Source organism: Tauraco erythrolophus, chromosome 12 (genome assembly GCF_009769465.1).
Source record: "Tauraco erythrolophus isolate bTauEry1 chromosome 12, bTauEry1.pri, whole genome shotgun sequence".
NCBI classification, from domain to species: Eukaryota; Metazoa; Chordata; class Aves; order Musophagiformes; family Musophagidae; genus Tauraco; species Tauraco erythrolophus.
The window spans coordinates 2,279,108-2,298,390 of record NC_141476.1 but is presented as its reverse complement, the minus strand read 5'-3'; the positions used below and the strand labels follow the sequence as shown (position 1 = coordinate 2,298,390).

Sequence of the window (19,283 nt, the reverse complement as noted above, 5' to 3'; positions counted from 1 at the left end):
AATCACATATACGTATTCCTGTCATGTGAGGTTGGAGGAAAAGTGCTCTCAGTACAATAATACTGGTTTGACTTTGCATATTTTTCTTCCTCTCCTGTATGTGCCACTTACGCTATGACGGAATAGAATGGGAAAACAGAGGAAGTTGGCATGTTTGCTTATTAAACAGCACTTGCAGAAATGAGCATGACAGCATTAGCCACCAGCTGATATATAGAAATTAATCAGCAGTCATTCCTTCCCACTGGTAGGTGTGTTCATCCTTCCCTTCTATTCTACACACTGACCACAACCTCGGCGAAGAGACACAGCCCCGGATCTGCCACGCGCCGAGGCTGGCGCAGACGGACAGAGTCCGTGCCCTGAAGGGCTCGTTCCCCTTTTAGGTCCAGCTGAAGAGGGAAATAACAGCACAGCCAAACAAGGCAGGAACAACACTGGACAAAACAAGGTTATATGCCAAAGTTACCAAAAAAAGTTATTAACAAAATAATTACAACATATCCTTTCTGTGCATTGAAAAATACGAATACGGAGGAGGAGGAAAAAATAATAATGACATCAGAGAAGCACGGGGAGCCCGACTCACTGACACCAGTCACTCCCAATTGCTCGTGTAGTTCCCTGACCCCCGAACAGCCACCCAAAGCTATCCGTTACTGAAGCAGTTGCTGTCAGAGCTGACCACCAGGAGAGGCAGGATGCCGGATGGATCACAAGCCAGTTCTCCCATAGCAAAGTCATTTGTTCTATAATCTATAAAGTGGTTTAGAAATGCTGAGAACCACATTTTTCTGTGAAGCCCTGACAGGACTATTTACAGGGGCTCCATAACATTTCATAAAGACATCCACTGACATTATCCACACATCTTCCATAAAATTTCTTTCCTTTCAAATCTCTCTCCAGAGGAAAAAAAAAAATACTTTTGTCACAGTCTTTTTCATCAGCTACAAAGGTCTCTACTTCCAGCTAAATCTATGCAGAAGGAAAGTCACTCTCCACCCTCCAATACCCTCGTGGTTGTGTCTTCAGTCCATTACCTCGTTTTATTTCATGGGATCAGAGCCACGAGGTTTTGGAGAGGCTCAGGCAGATGTGTGCAGAGTGACAAAAGAGCAGGACATCACCACAGTTTACGGTATACGTACTGCAGAACACGGTTAACAGATGATACACCATGTGCATTTTCTATATAGAACATACATAGCTTAGCACTATATACACACACTATATACAGTACTACATACTCACACTACACATAGAATATAGTGCTACAGACAATCATTATCTATATCACTAACATCTAATTTATTTAATAGATAGCTTGAGCAAAGACCAAGCAGTCACCAAAGGAAAGAGACATACCAGGAGAAAAGCAGATGTTTAAGCTTCCAATGTTTAATGATCAATGTGTAAGAAAACCCACAGTTTGAGAAGACAAACAACTCTCCATATACAAATGTGTGTGTGTGTGTGTATACTTTTATCACACACACAAAAATTCAAAAACATATTGCTGCTTCTATACAAGCTTTCCGTGCAGTATTTTTATCAGATATTCTATTAAGTAACATCTAAAAATCACAAAAAGAGCTAAGCATTATATTTTGAGTTGGCATTTTAAAAAAAGAGCTAGAATGTATAAATATCATTAAGCTTCAGTGCCCTAGGTACGAAATGACTTTTTATGAAAAAAAAAAACACATTACAATCACACAGGCAAACAGGGAACAAAAATGAGCCTACACTGGAACTGAGACACATAACAGATGGGATATTTTTTAACTGAAAATCGTATCAGCAATTAACATCCCCTAGAGACAAGCGATGGGTGAACCCCCTGGCTGAAGGGAGTTACAAAGCTTCATTACACCACTTAGAAGACATTTTAATTACACTGTAAATTAAAAACGTTTTAATCGCCATAAACACCTAAGTAAAAAAACCACACCAAAACACAAAACAATAAAACCCTAGAGATAAATAAAAAATGTAAAAAAATTCCTGCTGGGCACCAGTACCAAACCAGTGGCTGCCTGAAATGGCAATTGGCCACAGACCTGCAGACAAAGCAAACCACACCACTGCATCCAACGTGCTGGAGCAGATCCACTCGGAGCTCACTGCCACAGCACCCCCGTCTTCCGCAGCGTCTTCTTACCTTTCACTTCTCATTGACAAACCAAAAATCCTTCTGCTTTCCGCTGCTAAAAATACTAACACTACAAGAAAGTGAATTAAAAATGTGCCAGATGGCAAATAACTCCTAATTAGATAACTGCAACCAGAAAGGAGGAGACAAGCCTAAAATTAACACAGCTGGGAGACAGGGGGTGACAATGTTGGACGCAGGCCAGTGATGGAGTCAGGACATTCAATACTCTCCTGTATAACAGGTCCACGTGCCCAGGGAGAGCAGGTCTTGCCAGTGACCAAGACCTCGGCTCGCTCTTGAGCCACTCTAGATCTCAACTTTTTTTTCATTTATTTTTGGTGAAATGCAATGCTCCTGTTCAGAATATAAAGAACAAGCTTTCATTCATCATTGCAAGCTATGCAATCTGGGTTGTCACAAGCATGAATACCCCAGATTAGTATGCAACTAGGAGTACATACAAGTTTACACCAAATTTACACCGAAACCTCTGACAATCGTCTATCGGCTCACGCAGGAGGTGGACAGGACCCAACTCCAACGTACTTTTGCATGTTGCCTTTCTGCAGCTTTCAGGTCACTTCAAGACAGACACAGTCATTATCTTTTCAACAAATACAAAACACTATAAAAGTTTCTAAGTGGTTCCAGTATGTTCAATTATCTATCCCCTGGCATTCCCTCCCGGGAAGAGTCTCAGTGGAAAAAGTATCTGCTGTCACTAGAAGCGTCACCGCAGCAAAGCAGTCACCCTGTCAGGAACAATTTCACAAAATGCTTCTTGCTTTTCAATGACAAACCACCCCAATTGTCTTTATGCTTTCTCCCAGGGTGCTGGCAGAGGCGATGCCGCATCCCGAGGCTGCACGTGCACGGCAGAAGGTGCTGCCCACCCACACCTCAAGCCCATTGACGGGATTTAAGGTAGATATACTCAATAGTCAACAATTTTACACTTAGTTGTGAGTGAGAAAATGCAAACACAAACCACAGCACAGTGACCTGCTGCGTTCCCATGTTCCCAGATGTGAAGTCTAACCAACTGAGGAAGGTCGTACGATAGGCAACGTGAACAGAGAAGATGCCAAGAAATCATGGAACAAGAACGCAGGGAACGCCAACTCAGTGCCATCTGAGTGCCAACAGCACTGCTCCACATCTGCAGAAGCTTTACACCGTGGTTGTACTTCGCAGTGTTGACAGAAGAGACTTTGTGTTTCAGACAGCAATTAATTATCCTTATGTAGCTGAGGGACCAGCCGTGCTGACCTGCAAACCCCACAGCTTTTGAGTATGCACTGCGGGAATTACTTTCAAAAAAAGGATAATAAAGGCTTCATAATGAAATAAGATCTCCCATCCTGTTGGATCATGGTTTTAGTCAAGGCATCACAAAGTACTACTGAATGCTCTTGACATTTTTGTTGTTTGTTTTTATATTCCAGGTGATTGCATCGTCACACTGCTAAAAAATACTTGAATTGCTGTTTTTCTGGTGTGGTATCGCATAAACCAGCAGAACTCTTTTTGGAAACTGGTTACAGCATGAACAAAACCACTTGCATTTACCACAGTCACCCAGACACCTGGCACAGTGACCCAGGACTGTTAAAAAACATTTGAATTGCTGTTTTTCTGATGTGGTACCATTCTGTGACCATGAACATGCAGAATTTGAAGGCGACATACCCGCACCAGAAGTCACATTGCCCTGCTCTGAAATGGCGTGGTTTGAAACTAAGCCAGAATTTCCCATAAGCCTCCAGAGTTATCAAAACTGTATCAATCAGATTAAAAAAAAAAAAAAAAAAAAAAGATGTCAGGCATTAATTAGAAAAACACAGTTGCTGCATGTATGCCAACATGCAGGAGGAGGAAATTAGGGAGGAACTGAACCACCACTTGCTGCAGAAGCTCAGGGGGGCGGATTTATATCCTTTATCTCGTTTTCCTGAGCTAACGGTGGCGCTGGGGTCAGCCAGGCTTACAGCAGGTTATTATTACTGCTCCACAGAAGTTGTGATAAAAGCTTTCATCTCTTCCATAAAGAAAGCAAGTGCAACACAGCACACAAACAACTGACGTTAGGCATTACAGTTGCAGGACTCCCTGGGTGTAACTGCAGTTTAATGTCCAAACGAAGGGTTTATTCTGAGACACAAGACATCAATCCAGAGCACTGCACGAGGCGGTGCTGGGGTGCCATGAGCAGCAGATCACCCCGCGGATGGGGAGGGCACAGCTGGGGGGAGCGGGGAAACAGCCCCTGGATCTCCGGTAGTCAGCGGGTCCCACCCAGCCCAGGGACCTCGGAGACCCTCGCTGCCATGGCCTCAACCCTGCCAATACATAGAATCATGGAATGGTTTGGGTTGGAAGGGACCTCAAAGATCATATAGTTCCAACCCCCCTGCCATGGGCAGGGACGCCCTCCACTACACCAGGCTGCCCAAAGCCTCATCCAACCTGGCCTTGAACACTTCCAGGGATGGGGCAGCCACAGCTTCTCTGGGCAACCTGTGCCAGTGCCTCACCGCCCTCAGAGGGAAGAATTTCTTCCTTATATCCCATCGAAATCTCCCCTCTTTCAGTTTAAAGCCATCACCCCTTGTCCTATCACTACACGCCCTTGTAAAAAGTCCCTCTCCAGCTTTCCTGTAGGCCTCCCTTGAGTACTGGAAGGCTGCAAAGTCTGATTTAAGTCACAGACAGTGATGCTAAGCCAAAGGCAAAGGGCACGTCAAGCAGCGTCAGTTCAGAGACCACCGTAAGCCGACGTCCACTGGTCTGGGTGTAACACATGGCAACAACACCCAAAGGCCACTTGGTTCGCTGTTCCCACTACGAAGAACACATATCCAGTTTCTTCTCAGGTTTACAAGTTTTCATACAGAAAATAAGGCAAAAAGAATATTCCAGATGCCATCTGAAGAAGCTTTTTTAGCTAATTCCTCCAGAACCCACAGGACCCCCTGCACCCTTTGCAGCCACGGGCAGTGGCTGCGGTGCTGGTCGGGGTTTGCAGCCTCCAAAGAACGGAGCCGCCGGAGTGCCAGCCTGCAGCCTGCCCGCCGCGCGCTGGCTCCGCACCCGCGGGGAAGTCTGAACAAAAGAGGAATATTTACTCTCTCCCCCCGTTGATCTAATGCATTTATACGTGTTGTACATATGAAGCTCGTGGACACATCGATGCACCAGTAAATGGCACAGCAGCCCCGGAACCCCCCGGCGGGTCCAGCAGATGCCCTGCGTTGGGAGACAGCTGCAACATTCCTGGTGGGCATCACACCAGCACCCAGCCCTGGTTTCGGGAGCCCGGGGTACCACAGGTCTGCTGCAACTGGTAAGTGCCAAAAAAATTTCTCCTGTCTTTCGCATGGGTTACAAAAGTCCCACCCTGTATTCCCGTGGGCAGGACAGAGGGGAGGACTGAGCATTCCTGCAGAAGGGTGGGATCCTCCGCAGCCCTCCCTAAAGGCAGCTGGCAGGAGACAGCAAAAGGGCTTCATGTCATGCATCTCCCAGAGCAGGCATGGAAACAATTTGCTTCTGGAGACAAGAACAACTGTGGGTTGGGGGGGAGCTTGGGGGGGTTTTTTTGAATGCAGAGAAAGAAACACAGCGAGCGAAACAAGGTGCAATTTACTGCTCTTTCACTGAGCTGCTCTTGGGACAATACAATAAAATCCTGCTGCTCTCCGCAGTCAGGCGGACACATTTTCCATCTCCTGTGAATCATTTTTGAACATCTAAACGAAACTTGGTATTGAATATAAATGGGAAATAGTAGTTGCTTAGCTCAAATGTGTATTTTTATTTAATCATGGGGGTGGGGGTTGGTATGGGAAAACGGGGGGGGTAAGGCACGATCCTGCAAAGTGAGGTTCTGCAAAACTACCTCCAGAATTCCAGCCATTCAAATTACTAATTCGCTTAAAATAAGAGAGAGTGAATCGAACTGGGAGAAGAGAAGTGCAAGAAAACGGCACAGACCTTCCCCGTTTCTTGTAAATAAGCAAAGAGACGCAGTCAGGAAACTTACTGATGCCAAGCTAAAACCACAGAAGGGTGGAAAGCAGGAAGATGGAGGCACCATTAAATATGCCTCAGTACACTGCAGCTTACATCGCAAGCGGTGTATAACACAAAACACACCCTGTGTTCAGCACTTCCAAGTCAATATTGCTGTTGGAGTATCATTTCCTTACTTTGTGCACTTTTATCTGTAGAAACCTACTGTTATATTCTCTTTTTCACAGTTAATAATACTTTAAAACTTACACTAACTAGTTGAGCAACCTCTGTGACACCAAACCCTGTATGGTGTTTTCACAAGACATATTCTGTAATATCAGCCTGAACTTACGTGGGACAATCTTTGTACAATCTTACCTTAAAAAAAGAGTCGCCGCAAAATGCCATTTGCTTCTGCCTTGTAGTTGCCATCAGTATGTAGTACACATATTTGTTAAATTTGTTGGAATGCAGTTGACTGAATGAGAATACCATGCAAAGTGAATTGCTTTCCCTTCAGGCATTAATTATCAGTGTATCTTGACTGCTCTCCTCCACTCTTCACATTCTCTGACGTTTCATCTCTTCCCCTGATTGGGAGCAACCATCCTATAAATAGATTTTTTTTTGGCAGTAATTGGGAACAAAACTCACTAGCATGCACTGTAATCATTTGGAAAATTTAGCCTCCAACTGAATAATTGTACAGTTTTTGGATGCCTGATGTACCCCCTTGCTGCCTCTAAAGGTTATTTTGCATTTAATGAGTCTTTGTAAGTTTAAGGTAAGGAAAAAAATAATATTAAAAAGCTTCACAAGAAAGTAGCAAGACTTTAGGTGAGACATGCAGCTTTACTGGGCCAGTATTCTGGAGCCTGTAGGACTGCTAGAGAAATGAAGTGTTAAGGAGGTACGACTGGGACATGCACGTGTGGGCAAACATCTGACTCGGGACGGAGGCGGGCACGGGCACGGAGCTCACCTTCTGGCACAGCCGTGGCAGGCAGAGACGGTGGTCAGGGGCTGCGTGCGAGGCAGGGGCAGAGCCGAGCTGCTCTCTGGGGTGTCCCACGTAACTGCCGCTGTCAGAAGGGCTCTTCGAGATCTAAAAAAGCATAAGGGGCTATAAGAATCCCTGAACTGGGGTTACCATCCATGTTCCCCTTTAGACAACTTAAGCTTGGCACATGCACCAATACTTTTTCAGAGGTGTCTTTTAATAAGAATCTCATTTTGTATATAAAATTAATTTAAATGATAACCAAAGTACACAACAGTTATTTTAAGCACAAATAAATGAAGTTTTAATTTAAATACAACCTTTTTTTTTTTTGTAACAAGAGAAACCTGATATAGCAGAAGGTGCAACCAATTTATTTAACATCGTACAGTTTCTAATTTATTGGGAAGAAAAAGCCAGTTACTGAGAAGTGAAGCACAGTCTAATCAAGTAAAACAATCTACATGAGCATCCCTAGCAGCAGTGTCCACAGATCACGTATCGCTTGGTGCTCCAATCACGGAACTAGTCTCTTGCAGAACACTGCAAGAAATTCAAGGGCTGGAAGTTTATTCTGCAGACTTCCAGTGACAAGAAAAATTCTTTTTCAGGCTAAGCAAGCATGTCTTGCTCACGCAAGTCAGTCAGTAAAACTGTATTTTTCAAAGCCCTATTGCATTTTGCATTTTAGGGTCCACAGTGTTACTGTCTTGGGACTAGAACAGCATTATCTCCCTTACAAGCCTCATTTGAAGATGAGTGGTGATTAATCCTGGAAAAACAGGATTTTTGTGAAATTATTTTTTAAAAAAGATAAATACAACAGCAAAATCTATCAGGACTTCAGTATTTCACCTCCTCCTTCACTCTCCATCTGCGCCAGAGCTGCTCTGTACATTACTTTTCATGAAAGGAAAGGATTTATAGATATTATTTTCTTAGTCTCGTGAAGCAATAATCCAAGCAGGAAAAAAGTGCAAATCCCAGCATATGTTGGCCTCAATTTTTCCCAGACATTTTAAAGTCAGGAATAACATTGCAGACATAATCCAGACCTATCCCAGCAGAAGATCATCTGCATAAGAAAAACAGCCCTTTGGAACTGGGGGCTTTTAAAAATACTCATAAATATTAAATATTACACCACTTCTGAAAGGGCTTAATCCACTGCGGGATTATAGCAAGAGCTGGAAAAACACCAAAAGACCTCGACACAAACTGGGGTTTTCTGGAGCCAGCCTGCGCCGCTGCCCTTCCCACTGGGACGGGGCACAGCCTGGAGAGCTCACAAACATGAAGCACACGTGTGTTGGTGTCACAGCAGGAAGCTTCATTCTTTGATTAACCTGCAAAAAGAGGGAAATCTTCCCATGAACCTGCAAAAAAGAGGGAAATCTTCCCATGCCTCCCCTGTTGTGCACGGAAAACAAGGGGTTTACAGTTCATAACCTGTGGAAACAGCTGCAACAACACGTACCTCAGAGCCTACAGCATGGGAAAGGGAATCCAAGGGAATCCAAGATGTCACTTGTGGCTAGACTGCATTCTCAAAATAAACATTTCCAGCAAAATCTCTAGAGACCCAACAGATACACCCACATTTTGATTATTATGACGTACAGCTTTGCTGCTGGGTCAGATTGCTGCAACATTTAATAGCCAAATTAATGAAAAATTCCAAGTATTCATTGGTTCCATGGAGCCAAACTGAGACATGGTATTTCTTGTAGCCCTGAAGAATAGGTATTTTGCCCAAAAAACTATTCCTAATCGCATTGTTTTGAATAATTAGTTCATTGACATTCCTGTCCTAAAGAAAATATCATTAGTAATTTATAGACGTTGCATGAAGAGTGACAGTTCAGAAAAGCCCAGTATGAGATAAATTACACCCACACCTTCATGCAAATCATCAAAAGGCAGTTATCACGATATGCCCATGAGTCCTCATTCAGATAGGCTGAGCAGGAACCCTGCCAGATGCCAAGCCACCCTCCCCTCACGTACTTGACACTACAGCAGTGTAAAAGACTCGTGCTTCGGTTTTGGAGAGACTCCAGCAAGTCTGCTGGGACCACTGCTTTTGAGAGCCTGCTGGCATCCAGAGTGAGGGGGAAAACGGACTCCCAAAACTCCTGCAGTACAGGAACACTTTGGTTTCCTTTACTAGAGGCATCTTGGGGCTTCCTCTCTCAGGCTGCTTTCCATCACCGTCCACAGACCTGTGTCATTGTCCTTAGGTCACACAAAGACTCAGTGTGGGGATACTGCCCGCGGGGACCACCATCCTTGAGGTCCCTTCCAACTCTAACCATTCTATGATTCTATTTTTCTTAGCTTGTTTCTGTGTGGCTATAATTTACGAAAAAGATTTCAAGGCACAGCCCAAGTAATTGATAATCTCAGTAAAAAGGAGGAGATTGCAGAGGGATATCGACACACAAATAGTCATTAGTCAAGAAAGTTCATTGAAGATCATTTCCCTGGTGCTCAGTATGAAGCTCTGTGTCTATTTACTGCTGAATACAGGAGTTGTAAGAGCACGCACTGAGATCCCAGCAAAGCTCCTCTCCTGCAAGGCAGCCTTCTGGAGGAGAGCAGATGGGAAGCAGGGCCCCAGCCTCAGCACGACCCTCCCTGCCCCAGCCCCAACGGAGGGTGGCAGAGCTGGCTTGGAATTCAAGTGCTCCCCATCATTTAAACTGCATCTCTCCCACTCCGGGGAGAAAAACGGTCAGTTCACCCGTGCACATGGCTGGCTTTGCCTACAGCAGCCAGCAGCAGAGAGCAGGAGGAGATCTGTGGAGCGGTATAGTTGGTGCTGAGGTTCTGCCATCCATAACACACACTTTTCAAAAGGGATTTTTCTTCCAACTAGTGCTGCCTTTGACCTGCAGACTGAATGGCCGTAAGCGGTGACAGCAGGAGCCGTGCTCCTGGAGCACAGATCCCGCTCAGCTCCATCCGAAAGAAGCTCGGTCCACGCGTTCCCGATGCCTCCAGCCCCACTGCCAGGCTCCTGCCCTCCTCCCCTGCCCGCTGCAGCAGTGCCAGCCCCCAGTGTTCCCCCTCCCTGGCCCTGAAGCCAGGATTACTCACTTCACTTGCTCAAAACGGTGCAGTTCCCAACACACACAGATGTGCAGCATCTTTTCAACTTTGTTTCCATCTGAAACAGGTTGGTATTTATCTCCTTTCCATAAAAAAAAAAAAGGGATGCTGCAGATATTTGGTAAGAGAGTGAGAAATTCAATTTTAAATTCAATTTCTTTACATGGATGCAGCAGTAAGTTGGATTTTTGTCTTCAACTTGTTTTCTGTAAACTTTTTTTTCTTACATGCTTGTTAGAACTTTTTATCTGATCGATACAATAACCAGTTGGAGATTTGGTACTACTGTTGCTCAGCTTTTCCTGCCAAAGCTCTTTTGGTTACCAACAAACCAACCTTCACATATATTAAGGATTTATATGTCCTTTCCATGAAGAATTGAGTGGGTTTTGCCAAAGGAAAAAGTAATTAATAGCCTCAGTGCACAAACATACAACACACAAGCAATGCGGCGGCACATGGATGCACACACACGTCCCGTACACAATTCATAGGATGCACAAACACAAGTGCTGCCCGTTAATAACAAGACAATGATAAAGCCAAAATGGGATGGGTCAAAACCACACAGGATTTATTATCTGCAAAGTAAACCCAAAACTCTGTTCTCGAAACAGAGGATGTTTACGTGGCGTTTTTCACGGTCTCGCATCTGCGTCCGCTTGTGGTGCCTTCTCATTTTGGCTCTACCAACAGCGACGGGAAGTTTGAGCATCATAAAGATCAGAAATTATCCAACAGAAGAAAGATTTATTTTTGTGTCACTACCACTATTTCAGAACAACAGGCAGGTTTCCCTGCTGTGGTTGTGAATCAGGACAATACATTACTCGATGCCATGCAAGAAACGGGCAGGGGAGAGGCACTTTACACTCACGTCACCCCTTGTTTAACATATTTTTTAGTATGTATTTCATGATCTCCTCTTTAGTCATGACCTTACAGGATCAGGCTGTTCAGGAAGGAGGCCTGGACTTTGACACATCTGTTTTCAGATCAAGAGAGAATTATGCTCAAATCAATTGATTTTTAGCGATTAATGACAGCAAATACCTATTATAGGAGAAAGAAGATATAGAACTTGGTATCCACTCACTGGCTTGTCGAGTTTGAGCCCTGGTAGAACAAGTTGTAGTAAATGAATCCAAGGCTTCGTTAAACACGTGGCTTCCTAAGGAAGGAGCAACAACCTTCTGTTTGTCTGCTGGATCTGTGGCTTAATGAAACAGCACATGGGAAATCTGCTGAAAACACTAGAAATTCCCACAGGGAATTCTTTTTAGTCTGAACTGTTCTATAAATAATTCAGCATCATTGAGAAGAGTCCCACTAAAAAAAATAGTGAAGTCATCTTAAACTTTTAGTTAGAATTGAAAGTAAAAATTCCACCCGATCTGACGTAATCAATGCAAAAGTCACTGCCAATACCGAGCAAATACAGAACAAAAGAAAAAGGCAGATGAAAACGAGCAGCTGGTTGCCAGAGTTCAGTGGACTGTGAAACTAAGCATTTAAGTGTTTACAACCGTAATGGTTTTTGCTCTGAAGTTTTCTGCATTGTCTACAACATGCTGAAGGCTGACTTGAGCTACAAGCAAATGAGCTACAGAAACAGTTTAAAGTCAAACACCACAACTGGGTACAGAACACCCAGTGACACACACGGCAAGGTTTCCAACTCTGCTGGTTACAGCAAAGCTTGTAACAGAGGGAGCATCTGACCAGCATTAAGACCAAAGCCTAGAGAAGGGTCTGCGTAACCACTTGCCAACCGTACCCTGGGCTGCATCAAAAGAAGAGCTGCCAGCAGGTCGAGAGAGGTGATTGTGCCCCTCTGCTCTGCTCTCCTGAGACCCCACCTGGAATACTGTGTTCAGCTCTGGAGTCCCCAGCACAAGAAGGACATGGAGCTGCTGGAACGGGTCCAAAGGAGGCCACGAAAATGATCCGAGGGCTGGAGCACCTCTGCTATGGAGACAGGCTGAGAGAGTTGGGGCTGTTCAGCCTGGAGAAGAGAAGGCTCCGGGGTCATCTTATTGCAGCCTTCCAGTGCCTAAAGGGGCTACAGGGAAGCTGGAGAGGGGCTTTTTACAAGGGCGTGTAGTCACAGGACACGGAGTGATGGCTTTAAACAGAAAGAGGGGAGATTTAGATTGGATATAAGGAAGAAATTCTTCCCTCAGAGGGTGGTGAGGCACTGGACCAGGTTGCCCAGAGAAGTTGTAGGTGCCCCATCCCTGGAAGTGTTCAAGGCCAGGTTGGATGGGGCTTTGGGCAACCTGGTGTAGTGGAGGGTGTCCCTGCCCATGGCAGGGGGGTTGGAACTAGATGATCTTTGAGGTCCCTTCCAACCCAAACCATTCTGTGATTCTATGATCCTACTCCTACTCATTACGAGAAGGATACTACAGACACCACAACTGCGTCACTCTTCTATTTGACTTCAGAGCCCGTTCAGAGTTTTTTAATCTTTTTACTTTTACTTGTAACAATCGGATGAATCTAACCCTGGAAAATAAACAGCTCTATCTCCAGCATCCCCAGAGCTCACAAACAGCTCTGCCTCTTGGGGGAATAGGAGCAGCTAACGATTCACCATTCCTAGGGTGCAAAGCAGCTTAATTAACAAAAAGCAATGTTTTTACAGAACTCGTTTCTTTCCTCAAGTTAATGGTGCACAATATTACCAGCCCATCCTGCACACCAGCCCTGTGGACCAACCCAGCACTGAATTCCCCAGTGCTCTCTTCCCATCTCAGCGGAGCAACCAATTCCACTGGCAAAATGCACCAACTGTGGTTTCCTACTCTTTGTTGCTATTCCATCTCTCTCTGATCTTACACAAAACGTTCACTCATCTGCCATTCCTCTGCTGGCTTGAACAGCAACACTTCCATCTTTTAATAATCTTGAATATTTATAACAAAGCTCTTAATGTGTTTATACATACGGAAAATGAACCAGGAAACATTAGACATACTTTCATTACAGTATCCTTGAGACTCACCTAGAATCTCAGTTCTATTTTAACTCTTCAAGTTGCTTTGTTTGATGACATAGAAATACATTTAACAGCAGCCAGCTTCCACATCTACAGCAAGTGAAATCCTGTGAACCACTTCAATGTAAAATTTAGCAGAATAAAGTTAATTGAAGGTCATCAGTTTTCTCTTTTTTTTTTTCCTTTTTCTTTTCTTTTATTTTTTTTTTAATAATTTGAAGTGCCTCCACTGTCTATCAGCATGGGGGAAAATAAGATAATTTTGTTAAAGCTGATGGAATTAGCGTGAGATAAGTAAAGGTTAAATGTCAGGATGGAGACTGGAGGCTTAATCTTCCTTCAACATACAGCAGACCAGCAAAAAGAACTGAAAAGAGGTATGTGTAATCAAAAAGGGGCAAAAAAGAACCAGTTCCTATAGAAAGAGCCAAGTTGTGCTGCGTGAATACGTGGGTGCAGAGAGGAGCGAACGGTCAGTGTTACTGGAGCCGGGCTCCGGTGTCACTGGAAGGGAAACATTCCCCAAACCAGCCTTTAATCACCACATCCCAGAAAGACTGAGGGTGGAAAGGACCTTTAAAGATTCTCCAGTCCAAGTCCTGCCATGGGCAGGGACATCTTGCACTAGACCAGGTTGCTCAAAGCCCCATCCAACCTGACCTCGAATTTAACTTCAGCATAGAATCACAGAATGGTTTGGGTTGGAAGGACCTCAAAGAGCATCTAGTTCCAACCCCCTCCACTACACCAGGTTGCCCAAAGCCTCATCCAACCTGGCCTGGAACACTTCCAGGGATGGGGCAATCATCCTCATAAAAGCGCCAACGAAGCAGACGAGGAAGAACACAGCTCTTTTGAATGGTGTCTTTCACACAAATCAATCTGCAAATATTTTAGATTATAGCAAGTTAACGTTAATATAAAACACAAAAAAAGCACGGAAGAAGCTGAAATATAAAACAAGAGAATAATTTTTCTAGGGGAGATCCTAAGTGAAACACAGGTAATGAAGCTGAGAAACGTAAGTTACTCTACAGACCACGGAGAAAGAGAGTTCTTGAATAAGCTGACAGAAAATGTTAGAAGAAAAGAGTACAACAATGTAAAATTTCTAAATAAATACAAGTGGAGTCTAAGTGTTATTATTGCATTTCCTTTTTGACAATAAAAACGGGCTGTGAAGAAAAAGAATAGCTTCATCATTTACTGGCTGCTTTTATCTCACAGAGCCAGCACCAAGATTTTATCACACGCATTTAATATTTTTCATAATTTCGGTATTATCCGTACAGCAGCCGCTCATCCCATCACTGTAACTCCCCGAAGGCACCTGCAGTTGTGCGACTGGAACAATTTCCCATCACGTACCAGAAGCCAAACGCTTGGGAACGATGCAACAGCATCGCTGCACAGGCCGCAGCGCGGCTCACAGGCACGATGTGGTTCTCAGTGACACTACTCAATTTAACTATTAACTAACAATTATTTGTTATTTAAGAAACGTAAGGGACTGAAGTAGTGGGCATAGAAGCCCAGACCAGTAGCACCAGCAGCAAAAATCCCCTGACATGACTTAGTAAGGAGAAAGCTATGGAACTGAACAGGAGTGACTTTTAAATCATAGTGTAAGAGGGAACAACGTCTATTTTTCTTTTAATACTTTCAAAAATGCCTTAGTGGAGAACTTTTATATTATTAATTTTAATTAAGAATGATTAGAAACACAAGTATGGATAGAATTTAATGCAGTATTATAAACTGACCAAAGTTTTCAAGTAAAAATATTTTAAATTCAAGTGTTTCCATTCCATCAATATACCTTTTTGGGACAAGTGCAGATCACCAGCACCTCTTGGCCAACGCTGGATAAGACATGCAAATATCCTACCAATTCTTATTTTTATATTCAATAAAAGTCATTTTCATGCGTAAATTATATAAAAAATATGGACAAAGAAATTCCTGCGTCATCAACTTTTATTTTATATTCCTCTAAAAGGGAAGGTTTTTATAGAATTTCCAATACAGGGAATTGTAGAATCCCAGGACAACTGTCTGTCCTATCTGTTTCAGACTAACCTTAAATAGCATTTTATTTCTTATACCATATGCCTCAGTCTCTCTGTCTGCCACCTTCAGCATTCAGTTTCTGAGCTGCAGAAAAGAGTATGCTAAATAGCAAGAAGTCTGGTGGTAAAATCATGTTAGACTTCTCTCCCTGGAGTAGAGTGATGTTGGAATTAAAGGCATACCTCAAAGAGTCTTCATTTTAAAGATTATGAAAGAAACCTTCCCATCGTGGGATAAACACATTAAGCCTCATTACAGTGATGTCCTTCAAGGAAGAAGGGGTCTCAATGCAGGCTGAAAAATGCACACTCATTACCTACATTCTGGTTTTTGTGCTGCCAAGCAGAGGGCTGGCTGGGTGGCTGGGGTCTGTGTGGCACTGGGGCACAGCGGAGACATGCTCCATCCCCGCCGGCACGGCGCAGGAGCACCGGAACAGCCCAGTCCCAACGGTGGGTCATGGCAGTCGCCGGGGAGGCTCCAACCTGCAGCTCAGCAGTTGCCCTGGGCACGTTGTGCTGCTGGGAAGTCTGATCCATCAGTCTGCTCTTCATCAGGTCTTTCGGTCACGGATAGCCACCCATCACCTGTCTGCGTTACTGGCTGGATTCAGGCCAAGGGAACCATGGTTTCGTTCTGCAAAACTTTGATCATCTGGGAATTCATCTTCTCACCTCAAAGATAGATTGGGCTGAATTTGTCCAAACTCTCAAGTTTCAAAAGAGAAGGCGATGGGTGGGCTTCACTAAATGAATGTGCTATGGACAGGAAACACACCAAGAGGAAAGCATTCACGCTGACCAACGCTACATCACCTCTGAAGCACTTCATCGTCAGCGATGGAAAGCCCACCGTTCTCCACACCTCGCCTTGTATTCCTCCCCAGCATGCATGGCAAGACATCATGAGACAAAAAAAACTTGAAAGTTAGGAAAGCTGTATTCCTTTAGATCCTCTGAGTATGAGAAGACATTTACCTCCCAGCTCCAGGCCCTCATTCAAGCTCCCTATGTTTCTCCAAATTGTTATTAGCGCTCTGATACTGAACAGGGTAATTCTCTCCTCTTCTCTTGGAGGGACTTGAATCGCATCAGTGATGCATTGCTGCCTTCAGAAAAGGTGACCATGACACTGAGACTCACCAGACCAACACCAGCTTCACAACTGTCTTGCAGCAAGGAAAGAGGGTGCGGTTTAAATTTCAGTGTAATTGGGAAAACAGGATTAAACTTAGCGCTGCTCCTTTCTCAGCAGCACAGTATCAATCTCTGCACCGTAAGATAACTTTTTTCAAAAGCTTTATCAGAAGAAAAAGGAGTTACCTTATGTCTAGCTCTCTTACAGTCTTATCTGTCTCTGGAAAGCACAGATTACATGGATGCATTTCCAACACCACATCCAGCTTCAGTTCAGACGTGTTTTTGGAGGAATCAGGACCCTGTGGACTCAATACTACATTACATTACCCCAGGACAAAGTGTGTGAGACTGGCCATTAACCACCATTCACAGAGGAGTCAAACACTGTCACACTGCAGCCTGGGTTTCCAGTTTTGCAGCCACCATCAGCACCAATCACCCACAGGAGCGCGGCCAGGAATCGCCCACTGGTGCTACTCCCTGCTGTAGCATCTCCAGATACTGCAGCCTGACACAAAAATGCAGCGAGGCCAGCAGAAATCTTTGGATTTCATCACTGGAACTGGCATCGAGTTTGGTGTTAGGTTTCACCTCCAGAAATAGTTCTTGCACCTCAGGCAGTTCGTTTTCTCCCCAAGTTGTTTGGCAGTTGATCAACTACTGCTGCTATTAAAAGCAAGCGCTTGGTGATGGATGAGCTAAGAGCTGGTGGATTGGACAGGGAAACAGTTTAAGCACCATATTGCTTTGTATTACAAAAATGTGCACTTTTGTAACTCTTGCCACCTGTGAAATTAAAGGATGGGCTCAGCCCACTTGGTGAGCACCCCATCTTGGAGGTGCCGGAGCATCCTGGCACGGCACGGGGCTCCCGCTGCCTCTCAGCAGACACGTTAGAGACTGACTCACTTTGCTCCTCAACACCCTCGGGACAATGATGGGACCTTGGGGGGAAGCTGGAACCCCTCTGTGTCGATGCAGTTACTCTATAAATCCAGAGAGACCTTCAACCTTCCAGGCTGTCTGGCATTTGTCACCCACACAGCAACTCACTCCATGCTAAGAAAAGCCTAGGATAGGAAAAACCTCTCCTTCAGGTTCTCTGAAAATAAGAAACACTCTCTTTTTAAATTATTCATGACATTATTATTATTAAAAGTCAAAGTGCCATTTAATGAAATAACATTTCAGTAAGATGATTGCATTCAAAACAGAATGCCACAGTTTCATAAAAACATCTGTCTCTCTCAATCTATGCTGAATTACAAGAGAAATGAGTCTGAAATCATGCCTGTAGCTCAAAACAAAACTCCTCTCTGATACACAAATCAATACACGATTTAATTGTGTTTTATTGCTCCTTTTGCTCCAGTCTGGGGTCAGAAAAGACCCTGAGAACATCCTATTTGCTATTTTCCCAAGCCATATTCACTCAACATGCACCTGGTTTTTAATTTGAACCTTCAAGCTTTCTCCAGCTGCAGGGCAGCAGGGAGACTGAAAGAGCAAGCATGTAACATGCACGAGCTGTTCATTCTCTTTCTGGGCTGCAGCTTGTTGAAAGGTTTTTCCTCTATGACTGTCTTCCGAAGATGCCATCAAAACCACGATGGGAAGGGCAGAGCTAAAATGTTTATTGTGCAAAGGTGTTCTGCACGATCAAGGTGGCTCTGATAACACACGACTGGGCTCTCAGCACAGCCCATCACACCTTTTTGCCAGAAATGCTATTTTGTTACAGCATGGCTTCGGGCCATTATTGTTCAGTTTTAGGGAAAAAAAATAAAATAAAAATGCAGTATTTCATCAATATCAGCCTAAGATTATTTTTTTTTTTTTTGCTTTCTTTACTCAACATGCTTTGAGATTCATCAAACATTGTTTCAGGGTTGAGCAGTCATTTTTCTCACAGACCAATAACAGACCAATTTCCAAATACATGATACTGGCTGACGTCCAAAGCTATGTGTGCTAATCCCAGTGGATAAATTCTCATGCAGTATGTATGGGCCCTTTTAATCCGCTGGCTTCTCCTAACAGTGGAATTTCTGAAAATTCTTAGCCTCAAGATAGAAATCTAGGTTCATGCTCTCTATCTATTCTCTATCTTCTCCTCTACCATTTTACCCTCTCTCTAATATCAACACATGGAGTTGATGGTTCTGTTTTGACTTGTACTCTGGAAAATAGCTATAGTCAAATTAGAATCAGGAAGAATTTCAAAACTAGAAGCTAATACATTATTTGAAAATGAACTGCTGATTTTTATTCTCCATGAGTCTCTAAGGAGACGTTCAATTTTTAGAGTATTTAAAGTTTTTTAAAATGCTGGAATGGATTTTGTCTTGTAGGTTGGAAATGTATTTTAAAGCTTGACTGAAGGAACTAATGGAAAACCGTGTTTTAGCTTGAGGTTATGCATTTATCCAGCCATCCTTTCCCCACAAATCTTGTAGGCACAGAGCTGAAAACGGACCCTCACTCCTCCCAGTCATTCTCTGCTGCTCCCATTTGTTCTGCAGCACGAAGACCAACTGCTCCGCGTTGCCTTCCAACGGCACTCCTTCGGGTCCGGCCCGGGTCCGTCGTCTTTGTGCACCAACTGATTTAATGACTTACAGGGACAACCTGTCTCGGATGCACCCAGCCCCTCCTCCAGAGTCTGGCTAAAACAAGCAGTGATTTGCCATTTCTTACCACTTTTCTGTGATGATGAAACCTGTCCATTGCAGAACTTTTAGACAGGCGTTTATTTTTCAGGATATAAATAAAAAGATTTCAGAAATTAAG

The 19,283-nt window shown here is 43.9% G+C and overlaps 1 protein-coding gene across 1 annotated transcript in view; it reads right to left on the bottom strand.

The window, feature by feature from the left end:
• The window catches only part of LOC147527958 (uncharacterized), a 119,462-nt gene that overhangs the window by 29,251 nt on the left and 70,928 nt on the right, over nt 1–19,283 (bottom strand). Inside the window, exon 5 of the mRNA XM_086619068.1 lies at nt 7,155–7,277. Coding sequence (XP_086475194.1) covers nt 7,155–7,277 — 123 coding nt within the window. The remainder of the gene's footprint in view (nt 1–7,154; nt 7,278–19,283) is intronic.